Source organism: Rattus rattus, chromosome 12, assembly GCF_011064425.1.
Source record: "Rattus rattus isolate New Zealand chromosome 12, Rrattus_CSIRO_v1, whole genome shotgun sequence".
NCBI classification, from domain to species: Eukaryota; Metazoa; Chordata; class Mammalia; order Rodentia; family Muridae; genus Rattus; species Rattus rattus.
In genome coordinates, this window is record NC_046165.1 from 10,681,558 (window position 1) to 10,703,832 (window position 22,275).

At 40.0% G+C, this 22,275-nt stretch overlaps 1 protein-coding gene across 1 annotated transcript in view; it reads right to left on the reverse strand.

Moving 5' to 3' along the window:
- The window catches only part of Gpc5 (glypican 5), a 465,019-nt gene that overhangs the window by 418,201 nt on the left and 24,543 nt on the right, over positions 1-22,275 (reverse strand). Inside the window, exon 2 of the mRNA XM_032917607.1 lies at positions 12,740-12,901. Within this exon, the coding sequence (XP_032773498.1) occupies positions 12,740-12,901 (162 nt within the window). The remainder of the gene's footprint in view (positions 1-12,739; positions 12,902-22,275) is intronic.

Consider the following 22,275-nt stretch of genomic DNA (forward strand, 5'->3'; position numbering starts at 1 on the left):
GAAGAAGGAGGTAAAGGATGGGAAGGAGGAGAGAAAGGGGGTAGGGATCTTTTGTCTCCTTGGAAACCTTCCTATGCTAAGTAACACACATTGCTTCACCTTCACGTATTCCTCCAGGACATTTAATTACACTTGCTGGATCTCTGTACTGACTGCTACAGTTAGAGAGCAGTGAGCTAATCTCTCAAAGGCTACATTTTCTCTAACTCTAAGCTTTTGATCAAATACGTCTTACCGTTAAAAATATCATTATTCATGGAGGAAATCCCACGAGGCCTCAACCCTACACAAAGAAAGGTAACTATGGAATTCTGAAAGCTGGAGAAATAGTCTTTTTCAAGGCAGAGCATAATAATTGGTTATCCAATACCAAATGGGTCAGCCCTGAATGTACATAGAGTAACATTATACAGACTGAGCAGGAAATTTACATATATATATAATTATATTTGTAAATATATCATATTTATATATATAATATTTATATATATAATATTTAAATATATATAATAGCAATTATTGGGGAAAAAAGAGGCCACAAATTTGAAAGACACCAGGAGGAGTATGTTAGAGAGCTTGGAGAAAGGAAATGGAAAGGAGAAATATCATAATTATAATCTCAAAACTAAAAATTAAAAACATCATTACTTAACTAACCTTTCCCAGTCTGCCCAGATCTAGGTAGGCATCAAAAGGTAATGGCTATTCAGGCCATGACTACTGGTCTCAAATTTCTTCCTCCCAGCTCTTGGTGCCAAAAGGTAAGGGGTCCCTGACCCTAAAACCATTGCCTAACCTTGTGTATTTCCGCTAACACTGCTGAGTTTTATAGTCTGCAGACTACATTAGCCTCAGGTCTACTCTCCCATTCAATCCACTTGCTCCAAGTACACAAACCATAGTACAAAGAGCATGAAAATCCAAGACAATATGTCTTCCTCCAAGGTTACTAGTCTCTTAGTAATGGACTCCAGGGAGAAGGGTGTCATAGAACTTCCAGACAATCAATTCCAAAATATAATGAAAATTATGTTCAAACCAATAGGAAGAGGAGGAAAAGGAGGAGGAGGAGCAAGGGGATGAGGAGGAGGAAGAGGAGGAGGCCTGAGTGAAAGAAGTCAAAACAAGATAAGAAAACAATCAAATTCCTGAAGAAAAGCAAACTAAAACGATGCCAGAAATGAACATTTTAATGAGTCAAATAAAGACCTCAGCAGAGAGCCTCACCAAGGTCATATGGAAAACAGAATATCAAAAGGCCATGTCCATATACGAATCCCAAAGGGGATGGATTTACTCTGTATGAACAGACCATTTCCATCCCCAGAAGACACTGGCTATTAAGTGAAAAACACAGTCCATGGTATGCGTTCCTGGTGAGTTATTAGGGAGAATGGAAAGGACACTGAAACAGCACCGGCTACTGCTGTTGCCTTTGGTTATTCCCCACAGATAGGTGCTAAGGTTCTACAGGTGAAGACTTTTTAGACCAGGGGAAAGGGACCATTTCAAACTGACTAGGAACTTCCCCCTGCTGGCTTTCACAGTCTAGGAAGGTAGCTTACAGGCCTCTTGAGGAGCATCTGGCGTTGCATGTAGCAGGACAAGATACACCTCCTGGAGGAACTGTGATGGGCATAGTCTACTGCTTTCTGATTGGATTTGAGGCCTGCTGCACAGAATAGTGGGGCTTTCCTGAGGCAAATAACTGGATTCTGATCGGATTTAAGGTCCCAAGAGGGAACTTCTTGCCTAGAACTGTCAACAACTCCTAGCTGGAGAAGTCAGGGGCCCTAGGGTAGAACTGTTATTAGTTTTACCATCTAAAGTTTTATGCTTCTACATATAGACCTGGGCTCTCTCAACCTTAGTCAGGAGTTCTTTGTGCAATGGACAGCTGTCAATGGAGAGAGAGACCTGCATCCTCAGAGTGCTGAGAATAAAGGGCCCAGTCCTCAGCCTTAAATAGCACCATCTCTGAAGGGGAGATGGAGAAGTTAATAGCCACAGTGCAGGAAGATTGCTGTGGAGGGCTAACTCGGGACCGTCACAGTCATGGACAGACTGCTGCTGCGGTTACATGCATAAAGCCTTCATAAGACGAAGCTAGTCAAACTGAAGGCACCGATGGATGAGGCGACACGCCTTTCTGAGGAAGGGCAGGTTGTGAGACTGTGAGCAAAGGAGAATCTTTTCTCGTTGTTGTTATTACTTCACTATTCTTTTCTGATATAAAAAGAAGATGTAATTATATATTATAATAACAATATCTCTCCCTTCCTCTTCTTCCTTCCAAACTCCGATTTACCCTTTCTTGCACTCCTTAAATTGCATGGCTTCTCTTTTCTCTTTTCATTAATTGTTAATGAATGTATATGTGTATATATCTATATTCCTAAATATAACCTACTCAATCACACACACACATACACACACAAAGAGATTATATATATATACATATACATGTATATATATATATATATATATATATATATACATGGTTGAAACTAATAGGGTTCCATGCTTCAGTAGATGACTAGCTAAAAACTTGATCATACTGGATTAAAAACAAACCCAAAAGGTCATGATGGAAAGATATGGAGGATTTGGGGAAGGAAATAAGAAGTGTAGATAAAAACATTTCATCATTTCATCATATATGTGTTTGAACTACAGATAAACAAAAAGATTTAAATTATATCATTATTAAATTATTCTTTCTACATATTTCTCCGCACTCGCGCTCACTTTTTATTTCAGCCGTTTTGAACTAGGCTATTCGGGCTGGAGAAGTGGCTCAGCAGTTAGGAACAATGGCTCCTCTTCCGTAGCCTCCGGGTTAGTTCCCATGTCCACAAGAAAAGTCAGTCATCTACATCTCCAGTCTCAGAAGACCTGAGGCCCACCCTGGACTCTGCACGCATTAAATATATGACTGCGTGTAGACATATACTGGCAAAACTACCCATACACATAAAATAAATGAATTTATTTTTTAAAAATAGGATGCTTAAATTTGAATAACTCCAATATTTTAGAAAATACAAGAATGCAGTTTTATTAATTCCTGATCCTTGAATTTTCAAAAGAAATAGAGATAAGTTTATTAATCTTTGAGGTGTTCATAATTAATGGATGAAATTTAATAAGCCAAGACAATGAAATACTAAACAAAAATTAATAGATTCTGTTCTAAATATCACTAATTGCTCAGATTAAACAATATTGTTCATTTTCAAAGTCATACATGATATTGGGAATTTTCCACAACACAGATGAGTAGCTACCTTAGGTTTATTAGAAATATTTTAATGTATCTGAAGGTGAGGAAAATGGAGAGCAGTGCATCAGGGAGAAAACAATCGATTTCTTAGTCTTATCACCCCAATGTTTATAGGGAACACAAATTCTAATGTGTCCTTTAATAAAAATACCACCGGGTTTCATTCTACAAATGATACTGAAATTTCTGATAGGTTTAAGTTGTAGACTAAATGTCACCACTGTGCTGGAGCAGAGACTGAAAGGGTGACGAGAAGGAGAGCTGTGGGAGCTGCTTTTTCAGTACATGACATATTCTGTCCATTTCCCTATTGCTGCAGGAGTCTCACTATACCTCAGTGCATACATAAATAAAACATTTATTTTAACAATTTTCTAAACATGTTTATAGCAGGCAATCACAGTCATCATCAAAAGCCAAAGGGACACACATTCTCAGTTATCCAGGGCTGTCTTGCTTTATTCATGAGCATGTGCAGCCTGTGCAAATGAGAAATAGTGTCTGTGCTGTGACAAGGGCAGTGTGCCTCTCTGTAGACAGCCCTGATTCTCTATGCATAGTCAACATGAGAATATCAGCTTGTTCCCTTTAGGTTACAAAGTGCTCCAAGCGTGACTGTCTCAAGAAACAGTGACTGGCATCCCAAGCCATTGCACAGAACCCTTGCAGCAATATTTATGTGACTACTAATTTGGTTTATTATGAGAAAATGCAACTGAGATGAACTCCAGTAATTATTTTGGAAAGGTAGAGTTGTCCCTGAAGCATAGTCTAGCCTAATAGCCTACATATGGTATACCCAAGTAGAAGATTCTAACACCAATGTGAATTTTACACAGGCTAAACCCATGACTCCTCTAGCATTGGACCTATGGAAATATTTCCCCATGGTAATTACCTAGATAAAGTGTGGGACATGAGATTTAGAATAATCATAAATGTGATCGAATAATCCATTGTGATTAGAGGAGACATGAACAAACATCTCAGTGAACCGAGGAAGGCAAACAAAGTTCAGAAAAACACAAGTATGTGCCTAATGGAATGACAAAGAAAGTTCAGAATATGAAAACTGAATTTGGTAAAGAGATAGAAATACTCAGGAAAGCACATGCTGAAATGAACAGGGAATTGAAAAAATTTCCATTAAAAAACTCGTGGAAAGCAAATTAAATAGAAGATAGAATATCAAGACTCAAAGTAAAGTTGAGGAAGTGGATGACTTAAACAAAGAATATTTAAGATGGAAGGGCAAACGAACTAAAGGGATATGCAGGGACCTTGATACCATGTAAAAATGAAATTTGTGAATCATGGGCAAAGAAAAAGAAGAATCCCAAGACAATGGCTTAGACCAGACCTTTAACAGGGACATCAAGGAACTTTCCCAAACTGAGATCACAGGAATCTCTGAAAAGACTATGAAGACTTTTGGAGTTGGGCTAAATGTATCTTGCAATTATGCTGTATCTAGTTATACCCCGCCCCCCGTGGACTCATGTGTTCAAACAAGCATATGACAGCCGGGAAGTGGAATGTGGTAGTTTGACTATGCTTGGTCAATGGGGAGTGGCTGAGCTAATAGAAGGGGTGAACTTGTTAGAATAGGAATGGTCTTCTTGGAGGAATTGAGTCACATAAACTCATATGCTCTAGCTCCATCAATTTTTGAAGAGGGCCTGCCATGCTTCCACCCATGACGATAATGAACAAAATCTCTGAAACTCAAAGCCTGCTCCACTTATGTCTTTATAAGAAAAAAGAAAAAATAAACAAAAAAGAAGCACACACAATACCAAACAGGGCCAAAAAGAAAACTCCCATTGGCATATTATAGTTGAGACACTAAATATATATATAACTAAGAGATCATATTGAAAGAAGAAAGAGAAAAATCACAAGTCACATATAAAAGAAAATACATCAGAATAACAGCTGATTGCTCAATGGAAACTAACGGCCAGAAGAGATATAACAACCATAAATATATTATGTCATAATCTTACTTAAATGTTTATGTGAATATGTATGCATATATTTATGTATACATATATATTAAAATATGTGCATGTATAATATACATATATAACTTATGTGGATATAAATATATTAATATACATATATTTACATGTACACATATAATGCACTTATATTTATAAATGCATATATAAATATATTATATATTTATATATTCTTCATATATATAAATATATATACATATCTATGTATGAAATCAGCATGGTGGTATATACATTTAATCCAAGTACTCAAGAGATAGAAGCAAAAGCATCTCTGTGAGTTTAAGGTCAGCTTAACTACATCTTACCAGTACATTCCAAGCCTACCAGAATGACACAGTAAATATCCTGTCTCAAAAGAAAAAAGAAGGGGAGGGGAGGACAGGGGAGGGAAGGGAGGGAAGGCAAGGGAAGACAAGGGAAAAATATATATGTGTGAGCATCCATACATGTAGTTACAGCACATAAAATGGTGGTGTCCCCAAAAGAGCCGTGAACCCCTAGTGCTAGGGAAGGGAAACCTCCTTCATGTTGTTGGTCAGGTTAATACAAGAATCTCCCAAAGGAAAATGAATTATTACTTTTCCTTTCAATATACTTCTGGAACTCGCAGGGGAGGCCCTACAGACAACACATACTTCAGACACAAGGCTTGAACGAATGGAGTAGGAACTAATGTGGAAGGCCTGGCTCTCAGCACCGGGAGGTGGTATTCAGGCTCCCACTCAGGAGAGGTAGTAGTAGGAAATGTAAAGGCTGAGGAACCAGGACAATGACCAGATTGGCAAGTCTGTCTTCACAGTCTTTGGGTGGCACTTTTATCTTGGAGGTGACCAACAACTATCTATTATGGATATCTATTATTTAAGCCACTCAATGAGAGATAACTCATCCTTAGTACTATGAACATAACCCTCTAATCATGGCTAGGGAGGAGACCCTGTTACTGTCATCTTGTTAAACCAATTTATGTTCTAACTATGTTCTAAATACTCATCCTTACATCCAGAGTTAAGTGTGGTTCTCATTCCTCATTGAAGAAGTTTCTTTTTGGCAATGGATGAAAACTATTACAGAAATCCATAACTGATTAGAATACAAAGAGTAAGTGGCCATAAGGTGTCCAGCCCCAGTTGATACAAGTGTAGTACAACCCTGAACCTAAGGCTCATGGAAAGTCATGGGAGAGGACACAAAACATTACAGGAGCCAAGGGCCCAGTGCACCTGCTGCTAGGTGGTGTCCCCTAGACATGACAGGTAAAGTCTATGAACTCTCAACAAGACCAGCACAATGGCAACACCAACTAACATGCAAACATGGATGGGAAATTCCACAGGGTACCATGCCTATGTGGAAAAACAATGAGTGCTGTGAGGAGAAATAGTTTCCTTCAGGGAAGAACTACTACACAGTGTGTCTAAACCTGTCAACCCTGAACACACATGTATCCAAGCAAAGCTAAATGGATTCAGTAGAACATTTTCATACATACATACCTTCTCTTCTCTCTCTCTCTTTCTCTCTCTCTCTCTCTCTCTCTCTCTCTCTCTCTCTCTCTCTCATATGTAAATACATATATACATATTCATCCACATATACACATATATATATATACATATATACATACACTACACACACATATATTCTATTACTTTGAATTCTGACATTTTAAAAATGTCTGGGGAAAATACATTATATATGTGTAATTGTACATATATGTAGCAAAAATAAAGAGTTCATTAATTTGGGAGAGAGATACAGGACTTTAGAGAGATTGAAGGGTAAAGAAGAATGGGTGAGAGTAGCCTACATGCCATGCTCTTGAAGGAAATTATCAAAGTAAATAAAATTTTTAAAAAGAAATGGAAATGAAATATCTCAACCACAAACTCTTTGGCCTACAACAGTCTCATTCCTGTCTGCAAGGTATGCTAGTGTGCAATGGTGACTCAAAGACTGGGAGAGTGACTGACCTACATCTGATGTGACTTAGGGTCACTCCACTAGATGGAACCCATACCCAACACTGGCTGGGTGACTAAGAACTTGTGACTAGATAGTCCTGAAATGTAGGATAAAAGAATACTACTCTTTTTTAAGGTAACAATAAAATGACTCCTAATGATATTCTGTTCAACTCATAGATCAGTGCCTTGCTATGCTATCATCAGAGAAACTTTCTCCTGTAGAAGACAGAAATAAAGACGATATACTGAGAATGAGAGACCTTGAAATAATCAATCCTAAATGTCTTTATCAAAATTTCCCTTATTGCACAGGGAATTGTGCAGGAAAAAAAAGGGGAGGACAGCATGTAAGAGTCAAAGGAGACAGAGGACACCAGGAGGAAAAGACCCTACAAATTCCACAAGAGCTACACAAATAGGAATCAGAGAGATTGAGGCAGCATGCACAGCGCCTGCACTGGTCTGCTCCAGATGGGGTCCTAGAGCTGAAAATAATCTCTGCAGGGCTAGGCACATCCTCTCCCACTGAGGCCAAGACAGCCAAGCTAGAACAAAGCATTCCGCAGACAGGCAACAGCTTTAAGGATATCCCTGACCCCCACTCCAGTTGTTTGGGACCCACATGAAGACCAAGCTCCACATAAGCTACAGATGTGCATGGAAGGTTCACCCAGTGCATGCTCTTTGGTTGGTGATTCAGTTTCTGAAAGCTCTCAAGGGTGCCCTTCAGGAGCCCCAATTCTGCCCTCAACTCTTCCATAAGAGTCCCCAAGCTCTATTCAGTGTTTGGCTGTGGTGTGTCAGCATCCATCTGAGTCATGACTCCACTGCAGGGTGGAGTCTCTCAGAGGACAGCCTTGCTAAGCTCCTTTCTGAAAGCGTAATAGAAGATGAGTTAATAGTGTCATGGATCGGTGCTTGCCTGTTCAGTGTGTAGCTAGTGATCTGGTTATTGCCTGGCCATTTTCTCAGTCTCTGCTCCATCCCCACCTCTCCATTTCTTGCTGATAAGTGGGACCTCATGAAACCGAAAGTCTTCTGTAAGCCAAAGAACACTGTCCACAGGACAAAACAGCAGCCTACAGACAGGGACAGGATTGTCGCCAACTCTACAGTTGACAGAGGGCTCATATCCAAAGTTTATAAAGAATTCAACAAAGTAGACACCAACCCTAATAACCCAATTAAAAATAGGGTACGGAGCTACACAGAGAGTTCTCAACAGACAAATCTCAGATGGCCAAGAAGCACTTTAAAAAAATGTTCAACATCCTAAGTCATCAGGGAAATATAAATCAAAATGACTCTGAGGTTCCCTCTTACAGCTGTCAGAATGGCTAAGATCAAAAGCTCAAGAGACAGCACATGCTGGAGAGGATGTAGAGCAAGGGGAACACTCCTTCACTGCCTGTGGGAGTGCAAACTTGAACAACCACTTTGGAAATCAATTTGGCTGTTTCTCAGGAAACTGGGAATAGTTCTACCTCAAGACCCAGCTCTAGTACTCCTGACCATATACCCACAAAGTCCCCGATATCCCACTTTCTCAACTAGGTTCATAGCAGTTTCATTCGTAATAGCTGGAAACTGGAAACAACCTAGATGTCTCTTAACTGAAGAATGGATAAAACAAATGTACATCTACACAATGGAATGCTATTTAGCTACTAAATACAAAGACATCATGAATCTTTCAGGCAAATGGATGGAACTGGAGAATGTCATACTGAGTGAGGTAACCCAGCCACAGAAGGGCATGCATGGTATGTGCTCACTTATAAGTGGATATTAGCCATAAAATACAGGATACCAACACTACACTACACAGACACAAGGAAGCTAAACAAGAAGGAAGGTACCCTGAATCCCGCTTAGACTGGGGAATAAAATAGTCATGAGTAGCAGATGGAGGCAATGGGAAGGGGAATGGGGGGTTCAGGATCTGGTGTGGGGAGAGACAGGAGCAAGGGCCAAATGGCCATGAGGAGGAATGGAAATCTGCAGATCTATATGGAGGTAGGGGATCTTGAGGATGGGCCAGAGACCTGGGATAGAAGAGGCTCCCAAGAATCCTTGGAGGTGAACTTAGCTGGCACTCACAGCAGAGGAGATGTGGAACCCAAAGAGGACACCTCCTGTAGCAAGGCAGGAGCCGCAGTGGAGGGACAGGGACAGCAGCCCACCCACAACTTTCAGCCCCAAATTTATCCTGCCTACAACAAACTAACGTTAAAGATAGGCTGCGTGTTCAGGGGTAGATGGCAGGCAAAAGGCAAAGTCACTGGTATGTTTGGAGGCTCCTCGTCTCATAACGTCGTGTCAGAGTTCTCTTCTCTGAAAAACATTATTTTTTTAAGGTACATATTTTCCTTCTCAGACCTTTGCATACATTGGCTTTCAGTCTAGTGTTTTTATGGGGTTCCTGATATGGGAACAAATGGGCCTCTATTTCTTGTGTCTTCAGTCTAGTGTTTTCTATGGGGTTCCTGATTGTGGGCCCTAACAAATGGGTCTCTGTTTCTGGTGTCTTTTCTTGGATTCTTTTTGTCCAATTCCTATGTTTGGTTGGTTGTCCAATTCCTATGAGCTACGTTTTATTCCATTTTGTTTTACTTTATTTTATTATTTTATTTTGTTTTTAATTCCTTAGAAAACCTGTTTGTTTTCTATTGAGAGATCCAAGAAGGGGTAGATCTTGATGAGAAGGAAGGTGGGGACAAACTGGTAGGGAGTGGAGGAAAAGAAAAACATAACCGGAATATTGTGTGAGAAAGGAGCTAATTTCAATAAAAGAAAAGAAAAAAAATCAAAGGAGGAACTCAGTCATAAAAAAAAAAAAAAGAAAAGAAAATGTAAAGTAAAATTACCAAGTCAATGTTCAGGAGCTGTGAACTGATCTCTTAAATCTCGGTCAAGCAGATTGCATCCACATGCAATGTGGTGGATTGTTTTAAATAAAGATTCATTTTTTAGTAGCTAATTGGCGAAGTGGCCTGCTCAATTATGATGCAACAAATGTGATTTCTCATCTTGTTTTGGGCAGACATATTTAAGGCTCATTTATGAAATTATGGCCCAAGTCAACTCTTCTGTTCATTTAATTAAGGGCTGCTATCCTTGAAAGTTTTGTTCCAATAAAAGAATATGGGCAAATTCCTTCTAAATCTATATTGTCTTCTTCTAACTCCAAAATGATGCCTGACAGTGGTGATTATGATAGTTGCTTTATAGAAAATCATTTCATAATACCTTTTTACTGTTATTTTTACAGTTAATCTTAAAGTCAAAGTTTATCTTGCTAATAAGAGCACGTGAAACTTACTAGGCAGAAAGATAAAAAGGTTATAGAGCAATAAATGACACTGAACAGGAAGTGTGGATCTTAGATCTTAATGCACATTTTGCTTCTGAAGTGGTCATCACCCAACCTGTATCACTTTCAGCAAAGCTTTTCAGCCATTCAACACACTTTAGTGGTCAACAGCTTTCTAGGTTCCACAATCTTTTGATCTTTATTGATTTATTTAGAAATAAGTTATTAATGAAAGTATATGAAATGCCTATGGGACCGCAGCTGATGGCTCTATGCCCTGGTCTGCCGTCAATGCCACTGAGGAAGAGGAGGCTGACTTATCAGACCTTCCCTGCTCTGTCAGAGCACGGCCACCTGTTCTGAATGGATGAACTTGAGGCTAAAAGTTCATATGTAGTTCTCCCCATGCAAACTTTTTCCTTAACACTCGTGTATGTGTGTTTTAAGATTTCTTCCCAGCTCTGGCCTTACTTTCTCAAGCATGTGACTGACGATCAGAAACTCCCTATCTGGCTTGGACTTTTCTACTTCCCCCTCACTCCAAAAATGTATTTTCCTACATCACAATGCTCTCGTTATCATGAGAAGTAGTCACATCATTTTCACTGGACAACTGAGGCTTTCTAATTTTCCCAGTTCAAATCACAAATCTTTGTTTAGATTGCATGTCAATGACTTACTCCCTACAATGTCTCAAAGGAGAAATAAAGCTATAATTAAAGCCTACCAAAAACATAGTTGTATTGAGGATTGGTCTGTTGCTGTGTATTATAATGCTAAACAAGGGCCCCCAAGATGAGATGTGTTGCCCCCAACGAGGAGATCCTCATGTACACAAAGTAATGCTCTGCAACCTTACCCCCAACTTATTCCTGACTGGTCAATAGATACCTAGACAGGTTTCCATTCCTGGGGATTGGGGGTCTGAGAAGGAGGTCTCAAAGAGGAGATGAAATGGTAAAAGAAGGAATACAACACCGTGGGATCAGTGGATTGTTCTATCTTGGGGCTATTGACAGAGAAATGGACAAAATAGCACAGAGGGTAAATACCTACCCAGCTCTGTAGCCTTTGAGGCTTGATATAAATATAAAGGTTTTTGTCTTTTATTTGGGAACTAAGTGATCTAAGCCGGGGTAGAAATTCCCAATTAATATTTACCAAAATATAGCTGACATTTCAAAATTTCTGAACAAAAAACTCAATTCGTGATGAGCTACGTTTTAATTCAAGTTGAACCTTGTTCTGACTTAGTACACCTACTTTATTTACTACATATAATTTTAAAAATCACCTTTGTGATTTAGTTATGTGTGTAAACAATTCAAATTACTTGCATAAGTTCACAATTAATATGCCTATCACATAGGAACACTAACAGAACCTGTGTCCTGTGTTGAGCAGAGCTATAAATTGGTTTCAAAAAGACACGCAAACAAATTCTTCCATTTTAACCATAGGCACAATAGCTAATACTTTATAAGGAAAAATAAGCTATTTTATTACAGTAATAAGAAACTTTCCAGAAAAAACTAAAATAAAAAGACCATCTATCCTTCAGTGTGTCTGATAATTTCATAACTCATGAATTTTTATGTGTCAACATTCTGTTTGATTTAAGGATGAATTCTGAGGTTAGTTGAACCTTAAACATCAACTACTCTTAAACATTTACTACTCTTGAATACACTCATCACATCAAACCTGTGTTCTCATGAAAAATGCGTGAGGTTTCCAGGAGAAAAGTTAAGATAAATATTTCTTCATTTCATATGTTTAAAAATAAATTGATGATTATACAGGTAAAAGTCACTGAGATTTTGTTACTTCCTCCTCCAAGGTCTCTGGTAAATATGAATTTTCACTGGGAAAAAAATGGTGGGTGAGAATCATGGAAACATTGAAGGACTGTAGAATGGTATGCATTCCTGTGGATTATTTCAATAACACAGCATTTACTCCTGTCATATTCAATATGCACTCAGGAAGCCTCCATGCATAATTTATAATGGCTAGGAAAACAAACTCCACTTTACAGCAGAATGATGATACACAATTACAAAGAAATGAGCCTACCCAAGTTTACTAATATTGCTATTACAAGGAAAGGGTTTAAATGGGCTGGTCATTAGCGTCAGAACGCAAATCCATCTACCTTGAAAAGCAGCTGCATTCCGAGATATTAGCAACTTTAGTGTTGAGCTGGATGTCTGTAGCACCTGCTGCAAATCCTGCTGAGCGGCAATCTGGTACTGCTCCTCCATCTTCCTGGTACAGCACGTTGGGTTTTTGGATAGGCACACCTGAAGATCAGGTCCTGAAAGACAAATGGCATATTCCACAATGACTCTCAGTCCATTTAAGAAATGTGACCGTTTACAGGGCAAGTGTTATGACTAATCCTGCATGCTGGAAGTATGTGTACAGTGTTAGAAACGGATTCTTAAGTGCATTTGTTATCAGAAAACTTAGTACCAAACACTATTATCACATAAAGTCCAGTATCCTTGGGATGCCAAGAGGCCCACACCAGGCTTTTCCATGAAGGTATTCCTCTTTGCACTAAATGTTTAAGCAAAGTTTTGATAGAGTGGGCTACCTGGACTTTATATAATGCTCCATGCAAGTTTGTTAGAATTGCCTAAAAACAGTTTTTCTTTTTGTCCCGTGGAGCTTCAGAGCTCCCACATTAGCTCTACATTAACTAATATTATTACTGAAATAAACAAAAGTAAAATATGTTTGCATGCATCCACATACACACATATCACTGTGCCAATGTAACCCTTACAAACTCTTGCCCAACATCCATTGAAATTGTCTGAAGGCTCTTTAAAGTTCTTCTAAAAAAAATGAAGCCAGGTAAAGTCACTCTGTTCTTTCCAGCAATATGGGATGCCAACAACAATGCTGGCTTTACAAATGCACAAAATAAAGAAAGAATATTAAAAGCAGTAAGGGAAAAATGTCAAGTAACATATAAAGGCAGACCTATCAGAATCACATCAGACTTCTCGCCAGAGACTATGAAGGCCAGAAGATCCTGGACAGATGTCATACAGACCCTAAGAGAACACAAATGCCATCCCAGGTTACTGTATCCTGAAAAACTCTCAATTAACATAGATGGAGAAACCAAGATATTCCATGACAAAACCAAATTTACACAATATCTTTCTACAAATCCAGCCCTACAAAGGATAATAAATGGATATTTGATCACATTGTAAACCCTGAGATTGTGAACTGAAAAAATCTGTTTCTTGTTGTGGTGTGGCTCAGCCCTGAGCACACAACTTCAACCCAAGAGCTTTCCGTAAACAAATGCTAAATAAAATCAACCCTAGGTCAAGAAGTGGAGCAAGCAACCAGAGGACAGGGAGTGAACAGGAGAAAACCCAGGAAACAGAAAGAAGGCCTTTGAGTTGAAGGGCGTTTAAGACAGCATGGAGAAGGAGAGGAGCTTTTTCCTTCTGGGACTTCCATGGAGCAGGAAGGTCACTGGGTGCTTTCTCTGCCTCTCTGAGCTAGCAGGCTTTCAACCCAGAGTCTGACTCCTGAGTCTCATTTGGTAAATCAAAGGTTTGGGATTTTACAAAAGAAGATGTGAAGGTGCTAGAGGAGATCGGAAGAGGGTGTTGTCTCCCCTGAAACTGGAGTTCCAGGAGGCTGTGAACCTCCTGACCTGTACTGGAAACTGGTCTTAGCTGACAATCCATTTCTCTAGCCATGACAAATGTCTTTCAAATAAAAAGTCATCACGTAGCATCTAAAAAAAAAAAAAAGTGTTGGCTTTAGTTTACTGAAGTTAAACAAGAAATGACAATATTTGAGCATTTTACAAAGCTAAGAAGAGTCAACTATCTACAGACATCGCAATAGGTAAAAGATTGACATCTTTTCATTTATCTAACCTAAAAGTGATATACAAGCAAATTCTATTTCAAAGAATAAAATTGACTCTCGGGTTTTTCCTAAATGGAAAAATTGGTGGACTAGTGTTCATAAAAGCAAAAATAATAAATAGGAAAGAGAAACAACTAACATTGAAGGACAAAATCCTATCTAGTGTAAGAGTAACTAGAAGGATTTTAAAATAACCATGATACGTTAGTGCAAGCATGACTCCAGAAGGCAGCATTGTTCTCTACCTCAAATTTAATATTGACGACCTCAAAATATGTCCTGAACACCACCTGCATTGGTTTAAATAAGAACAACCCTATATGCCCATGTATTTGAATGTATAAGTCACCAAGTAGTGGCTCTATCTGAAAGAATTAAGAGGATTAGGAGGCATGGCATTGTTGGGATCTCTCTCTCTCTCTCTCTCTCTCTCTCTCTCTCTCTCTCTCTCTCTCCCTGCCCACCTCCCCACATGCTACCCCACCCCTGCCATGGACCATGATCAAGTTCTCAACTACTGCTCTAGCACCCATCTGCATGCCACCATGCTCCTGCCTTGATGATCATGGACTAATCACTGAAACTGTAATCAAACCCCCAATTAAACATCTGTTTTGTTTTTTTATAAAACCTACCTTGGTTACAGTGTCCCTTCAGAGCAATAAAATAGTGCCTGAGACACCATGTTTCTCCCCCCATCTATGCATGGTCAGGATCATAAACCACTGTGATCTTCCCTCAGAATCTACTCTTGTTCTGTTCCTCGTGTTCACCAGGTTGCTCCTCCCTCTGTCTAAGACACTCTTGTCCTACACTTGCAGGAAGCACGCACCTCCCTCTGGTTGATTCTTAGACATAGTTCTTTCGGTCTGTGCTTCATCTTTCCAGAGGATACCTCACAACCTCCCAGACATTTCAAGTCCTTATAGCATAGATCTGTAAGGGGACTTCTCTCCACTACAGTTATCATGTATAAAATTTTATATTCTTTGATGTGATACCTAATTACAGTGCACCCACTAATACTGAAAAGCCCCAAATAGGAAATGTTCCACTTGTCAGTTGTCCTAGTTACGCAGGGCATGCATAGTACATCATAAAGAGTCAATAATATTATGCATTATACCCTTTAATATTTACAGCAACTTTATGATATTTTCACCATTACTATCACATTTCATGTACAAAGAAACAGGGTTTAAAAGAGGCTTCACACTTCCTTGTTTGAAGCTGAGGATATAGCTCAGTGGTAGTGTTTGGTGCACCCAAGGCCCTTGTTCAATCCCTAGCACCTCAGAAAGAAACATGGTTCTTTTATACTGGTTGGGTAGGGTAGCACACACCTATCTCAGGAGAAAACAAGTACAAAGTCAGCCTGGGTTACATAATGTACACCAGGTTAGACCAGGTTAGCCTGGTACACATAGGGATCCACTATCTTAGAGAAGGAAAGGGAGGGAGGGGGCACACAATTATGCAGTGTCACACACCAAGACTACACAAATGGTAGCGCTGACTCCCAAATCATAATCGCCACCATTATTCTACCGAGAGGAAAGCAAGTCTTAAGCCTATAATCGGCTGGCTTATGTGTATAACTGGCCATTTCCTCTCCCTACTTAGGAAGGAGGCATCTGTTTGGAAAGCTGCAAGATAACAAATTTAAGGTTAGGAACTATCAAACGAGATTTACTCAAAATAAAACAGTCTAAAATATAGCTACAGAGCACTCATTTGCCTCTTTGCCCAATTTTCAATGATGGAAACTACAATTAGAAAGATGCTACGAACTGTTCCCACTGCGATTATAAGCACAGAGCCAAGAACACGCTACACTGGGAACTCAGAGCAAGCGTGGAAGCCCTCCTTCCATCTCTTGGAGGAAATGCAGATCCTTGTTAACAAGAGTCTGCACTGAGGAAGCTTTCATTTACAATCTTGAAATTTTATAATGGCCAGGCAAAGCTCAACTCAAAAGCTATCTGAAATAGGATACCACAGTTCAAAGGTCGGCTCCTTTTAATTGTACGCGTTTTAATCAGTATCGCCTACAAGGCTTGTTTGAATGACTTAAAGTTGAAGTGCCTGTGCAGGCAAAACCAGAGGTGGTTTTAAAAAAAAGCCTTCCCTCTCCTCGAATGCTCATCCAACAACAGGAAGGATTCTAAAGTAAGGGGAATCCTGAGGGAAAAGACCATACATCCGCTGTTCACAGTGTAAGCACAAAGGCCTTGATAAGATGCTTGTTGATAAAAAGACCACACTGCAGTTCTTGGGCTGTAAATAAAATAGGCATCAGAAGAAAGCAAAGCCAGAGAGAGCACAAACATGCTACAAATAACAGGAGGGTTTTTTTTCTTTTTCTTTTTAAGATATCAAAGCCAGGCTTCAAGGAACACAGTATTATCCCAACCTACTCTGAAATGGCAAGACAGCCCAGGCTGCAGAGCAGGCGTCCTCGTCCTGTTCCTGGACAATAATTTCAAACTCTGCAGGGAAAGCTAACAAGAAAACAATATTAAAAATAAAGTAGTAAGCACTTCACAGAAGCAGTCGTCAGCTACGATAGCTGAAGCTTTTCTAGGTTCTCATCCAGGAGCAGCAGGGTTGACTAATTCCTGTCTGTTCCCAATATAAAATACTCACAGCCACCAGCCTGCCTAAGTATTTGTTGAATGTGTTAAAACAGGAACACTGGGAGGCATTCTGCTATGCAGTGATGGTAACTGGGTGCCTTTTCATTATTTCCATATCCTCACATATAACCAGACAGAACCAGAAAAGTTTCCTTAAAAATCAAAAAACTAACACACACACACACACACACACACACACACACACACACACACACACACAAACAACAAACTAAAACCCTCACAACATGGAGAATACGATATCGCCAAAGCTTTAAGCTACGGACAAGAAAGTGACAACTAGCATCAGAATTTAGGAGGGAGCAGGCAAAGGAATGGCAGTCAGAGTGAAGACCGTAAATGCCCGCCATAGCAGACACAGGAAAATACAACCAGTCACCTTGGGAACGTGCATGACAACCTCCTCCTGGAAGGCAGGAGTGAACAGAGCAGTCAAGACCCCAGGGACCCAGGCAGGACTCTTTCTAAGGACAGAACTCGCTTGGTAGTGAAGCTTTTGGAAGTAGGCTCGAAATGAAGGTGAGCCAGGAGGCACAGACCAGGCTAACGACGTTCCAGAAGGTGAGCTGTGGATGTCCTAGCACAGTGGCAAAATCTTGGACAGCATAATTAGCACCGTAAGAAAATTAGTCAATTAAGGAAATGCAAAAAAACAAAAGAACACATCATTGAGCTTGTTTGCTTGCTTGTTTGCTTTTCCTTTCTTCTTCCATTTTGACTTTTGAGACAAGGTCTCACCGCAGACTTCAGGCTGACCTAGATAGAATTCTCTGGGTAGACTCGACTGGTCTCAAACTCATGGCAGTCCTCCTGTTTCTGTTTCTCCTAATTCTAGTGTTACTGACTTAGTGTACCACTATGTCATTTCAAGCAGCCATATTCTTAAATCTTACCCAAGAACAACAGAAAAGGAAATTCTTTAAAGTTACAAAAGCTATTTTTGAGCCTGTCTTGAAAAAAAAATTTAAGCAAACCAAGAAGAATGAGGAACAGAAAATGTTAATGTCAAATCTCATACACATTGACTATGGTAAAAAGGAGTAATGGAGAAAGGCATGCCCACCAAGAACATACTGAAGAAAGGCCTGCCTCACAGAGTCAGATCAGAGAGTTAGCTATGACGCTTCAGAACCTACTTGAAGATAATGAATGGAATGCCACACAGAAGAACGGAATTAGGAAACCTCTCAGTCAAGGTGACAGTACTCAGGGAAGAGATGGAGATGAGAAAGAGCTTCTGTGTGAAGACTCTAGTGGAAGAAACACAGAGGTGGTAACACAGAAGTGTGCTATGAGAGGAAAAACAACAATTATAAAATCTCAAAAAGAGTGAAAGGGTCTGAAATTCAGTGACAACAAAATTAAAGGGAGGTACGATTCCTCCAGAAGACAGTGAGTGGTCTGTGAGAACTGGCTTAAATGGGCATTTGTGAAATATTAAAATTCTACCACCAGTTCTACTCTGTATTTTTGGAAATTTGGAATACTTTTTAATGTGGAAGGAATACAAATGTAATGAAAACAAGATCAAATCAAACCCTGTAATCTTGAATTTTAAGTATAAATAAAAATCATCAATTCCACCTCACGTCAGTCAGAATGGCTAAGATCAAAAACTCAGGTGACAATAGATGCTGGCAAGGATGTGGAGAAAGAGGAACACTACTCCATTGTTGGTGGGATTGCGAGCTGGTACAACCACTCTGGAAATCAGTCTGTAAGTTCCACAGAAATTTGGGCATTACACTACCTGAGGACCCAGCTATACCTCTCTTGGGCATATACCCAAAAGATGCTCCAACATACAACAAAAACACGTGCTCCACTATGTTCATAGCAACCTTATTTACAATAGCCAGAAGCTGGAAAGAACCCAGATGCCCTTCAACAGAGGAATGGATACAGAAAATGTGGTACATTTACACAATGGAGTACTACTCAGATATCAAAAACAATGACTTCATGAAATTCATAGGCAAAGGGGTGGAACTAGAAAATATCATCCTGAGTGAGGTTACTCAATCACAGAAAAACACACATGATATGCACTCATTGATAAGTAGATATTAGTCCTAAAGCTCAAATTACCCAAGATACAATCCACAAACCACATGAAGCTCGAGAAGGACATCCAAAGTGCAGATGCTTCACTCCTTCTTAAAAGGGGGAACAAAAATACTCATAGGAGGGGATATGGAGACAAAGACTGGAGCAGAGACTGAAAAAATGGCCATTCAGAGCCTGCCCCACATGGATATATGGAGATATATATATATATATATATATATATATATATATATATATATATATATATATATATCCACCAAAACTAGATAAGATTGATGAAGCTAAGAAGTTCATGCTGACAGGAAACGGATATAGATGTCTCCTGAGAGACACAGCCAGAGCATGACAAATACAGAGGCAAATGCTAGCAGCAAACCATTGAAGTGAGAATGGGATCCCCATTGGAGAAATTAGAGAAAAGATTAAAAGAGCTGAAGGAGGCTTGCAACCCCATAAGAACAACGATGCCAACCAACCAGAGCTCCCAGGGACTAAACCACTACCCAAGACTATACATGGACTGACCTATGGCTCCAGCTGCATATGTAACAGAGGACAGCCTTGTTGGGCACCAATGTAAGGAGAATCCCTTGGTCCTGCCAAGTCTGGACCCCAGGGGAATGTCAGGGTAAGGAGGTGGGAAGAGGTAGGTGGTTGGGTGGGGGAACACACTCATAGAAAGAAGGAGGGGGATAGGTTAGGGGGTTTATGGATGGGAAATCGGGAAAGGGGATAACATTTGAAATGTAAATAAAAAATATCCAATTAAAAAAGGAAGAAGTAGTATAGTTCTGGGGCTAGAGAGATGGCTTAACAGTTAAGAGTACTGTCTACTCTTCCAGAGGTCCTGAGTTCAATTCCCAACAACCACATGGTGACTCACAACAATCTCTAATGGGATCCGATGTCCTCTTCTGGTGTATGAGTGACAGTGCATTCACATACATAAAATGAATAAATAAATCTTTAAAAAATGAAGTATATTTTCTAATGTTTTAGGAAAGACCTAGAAGTCATGACTCAGTGAAGAGAAAAGGCATCCCCAGTGCCCAGGTCATGGCCATGACATGACATTTCTCTCAATAGGAAATTTGGTCTCTTTAAGGAATGGCTTGGGACCTAGAGAGATGGCTTCCCTATTAAGACTACACGGTGTACTTATAGAGGACCTGAGCTTGGTTCCCAGCACCCAGGTCTAGAGGTTCATAGTCTCCTGCAACTGCAGTTCCAGAGCACACGATGCCTTCATCTGTCTTCCATAGACCTCTGAATTCCCATGCACACAGTGACTTCTGAGACAGGGTCTCTCTCTCTCTCTCTCTCTCTCTCTCTCTCTCTCTCTCTCTCTCTCTCTCTTCTCTCTGTCATTCTGTCTCTCTCCTCTGTCTCTCTGTCTCTCTCTCTCTCTCTCACACACACACACACACACACACACACACACACACAATTCACACATTAAACTAAAATAAATCTTTAGAAAAATAAATAAATGGTTTGGGGCATAAACTAAATAAGACAATAGCTGCTAAAATATATTCACCTGCTAGTAGAGAAGTACGATCAAGATCCCTCCCTCCTCCTAGAAGAGTAATCTGGAACTAGATTAGTCTGGTAGAACTAGCATAATAAAATACCGCAGGCCTGTGACTTACTGGATGGAAATGACTTGTCTCACAGTTGAGAGAAGAAATCCAAACTGCAGCTGCCAACAGACTAGTGTCTCCCTGGCGAGCAGATGGCATCTCCTCCCTGTACCCATTGATCACGCTCACCCTAAAGTCTGTTCCTCTTTTCAATGGGACATGCGTCAGATGGATTAGGGCCCTGCCTGAGCCCTTCATTACCTCCTAAAGGTCAAAATCTCTAAACACAGCCACTTCAGGGCCAGAGCATGACTTTTGCAGAGACATGTTCAGTGTATGTTGGACCATGGTCATTCTCATAGATTCCAAGAAGTTCCCACAGCTTAGGTTTTCATGCACCCCCCTCCAAGTAACCCTGAATTCCAGCTGTCTCCCCCCACACTCTCTCCCTCCATCTGTTCAACCCCTACCTCAACCCAACCTCCACTCTCCCACCCCTGCATCTCATGCTGCCTCCAATAATCACTGTTTGAATGTTTGAAAATACAATTTTATCATACTTCAGAGTGTAGAGAATTCACAACTGGAAACTGATTGATAAGCGGGAAGATTATATATCTTGCCTTTCAGCAATGACCTGTGTCAGAGCATTCAAATGGTAGATGAAGGGAGTCCTTCCTAACAACAAGCTGGTAGCATAGCACCATTTACCAAACCCGAATGCATTAATAGACTGAGGTGTTAAGCAGCAAATAGCTGCTCCAACAAAGGCGAAAGGAAAGCTAATCGACAGGAAGCCTCTCTGCAGTCTTGTCAAGTGCTGAAGCCATGCCTTGCCAGAGACATCCAACCTGAATTTAATCTCATCTCTGAATCCAGCTGCTAAAGTATAGCAAACATGAAAGACTAAGGAACCCTTTTATCCTGCACCCTTAGTATGCAATCAGCAATATATAGATTGTGGGAAACTCGAAAAGCCAAGTGGCCCAGATTCTCAGCAGATATGTAAGCCAAAGAACAAGACAGAAGGATCAGTAATATATCAAAGAAGTCATACAGGAGGAGAAAGTTCCAGGGAGCTGTTGCTTAGTAATGAGTTTACAGATAATCACACTGTAACAAGGCTGCAAAGAGAGTTCTGTGGTTGGGACTGGACTCTTGGGAAGGCTGTGAGGTGATGACAAATTTTAAATTCTTACCCAAGATGGTGTTAAAGGGGTGCTCACATTACATCTCACGTATTCTTCTTTTGTCTGTGCGTTACTTTGTAATACATTTTGTGTACGGACTGCTGACGGGAAATACACATTCTCTTTTGATTTCAAATAAATACCTGTGCTAATAAATCTATGAGACTTTGATAATTAGCTGATACTTTACTGTTAGTGTTGGAAATATCCTCAGTACCAAGACATAAGAAAAGCTAACGACAGACAGGAGATGGTACACAGCATGAAATATCAAATGCTAATTCCCTCCTC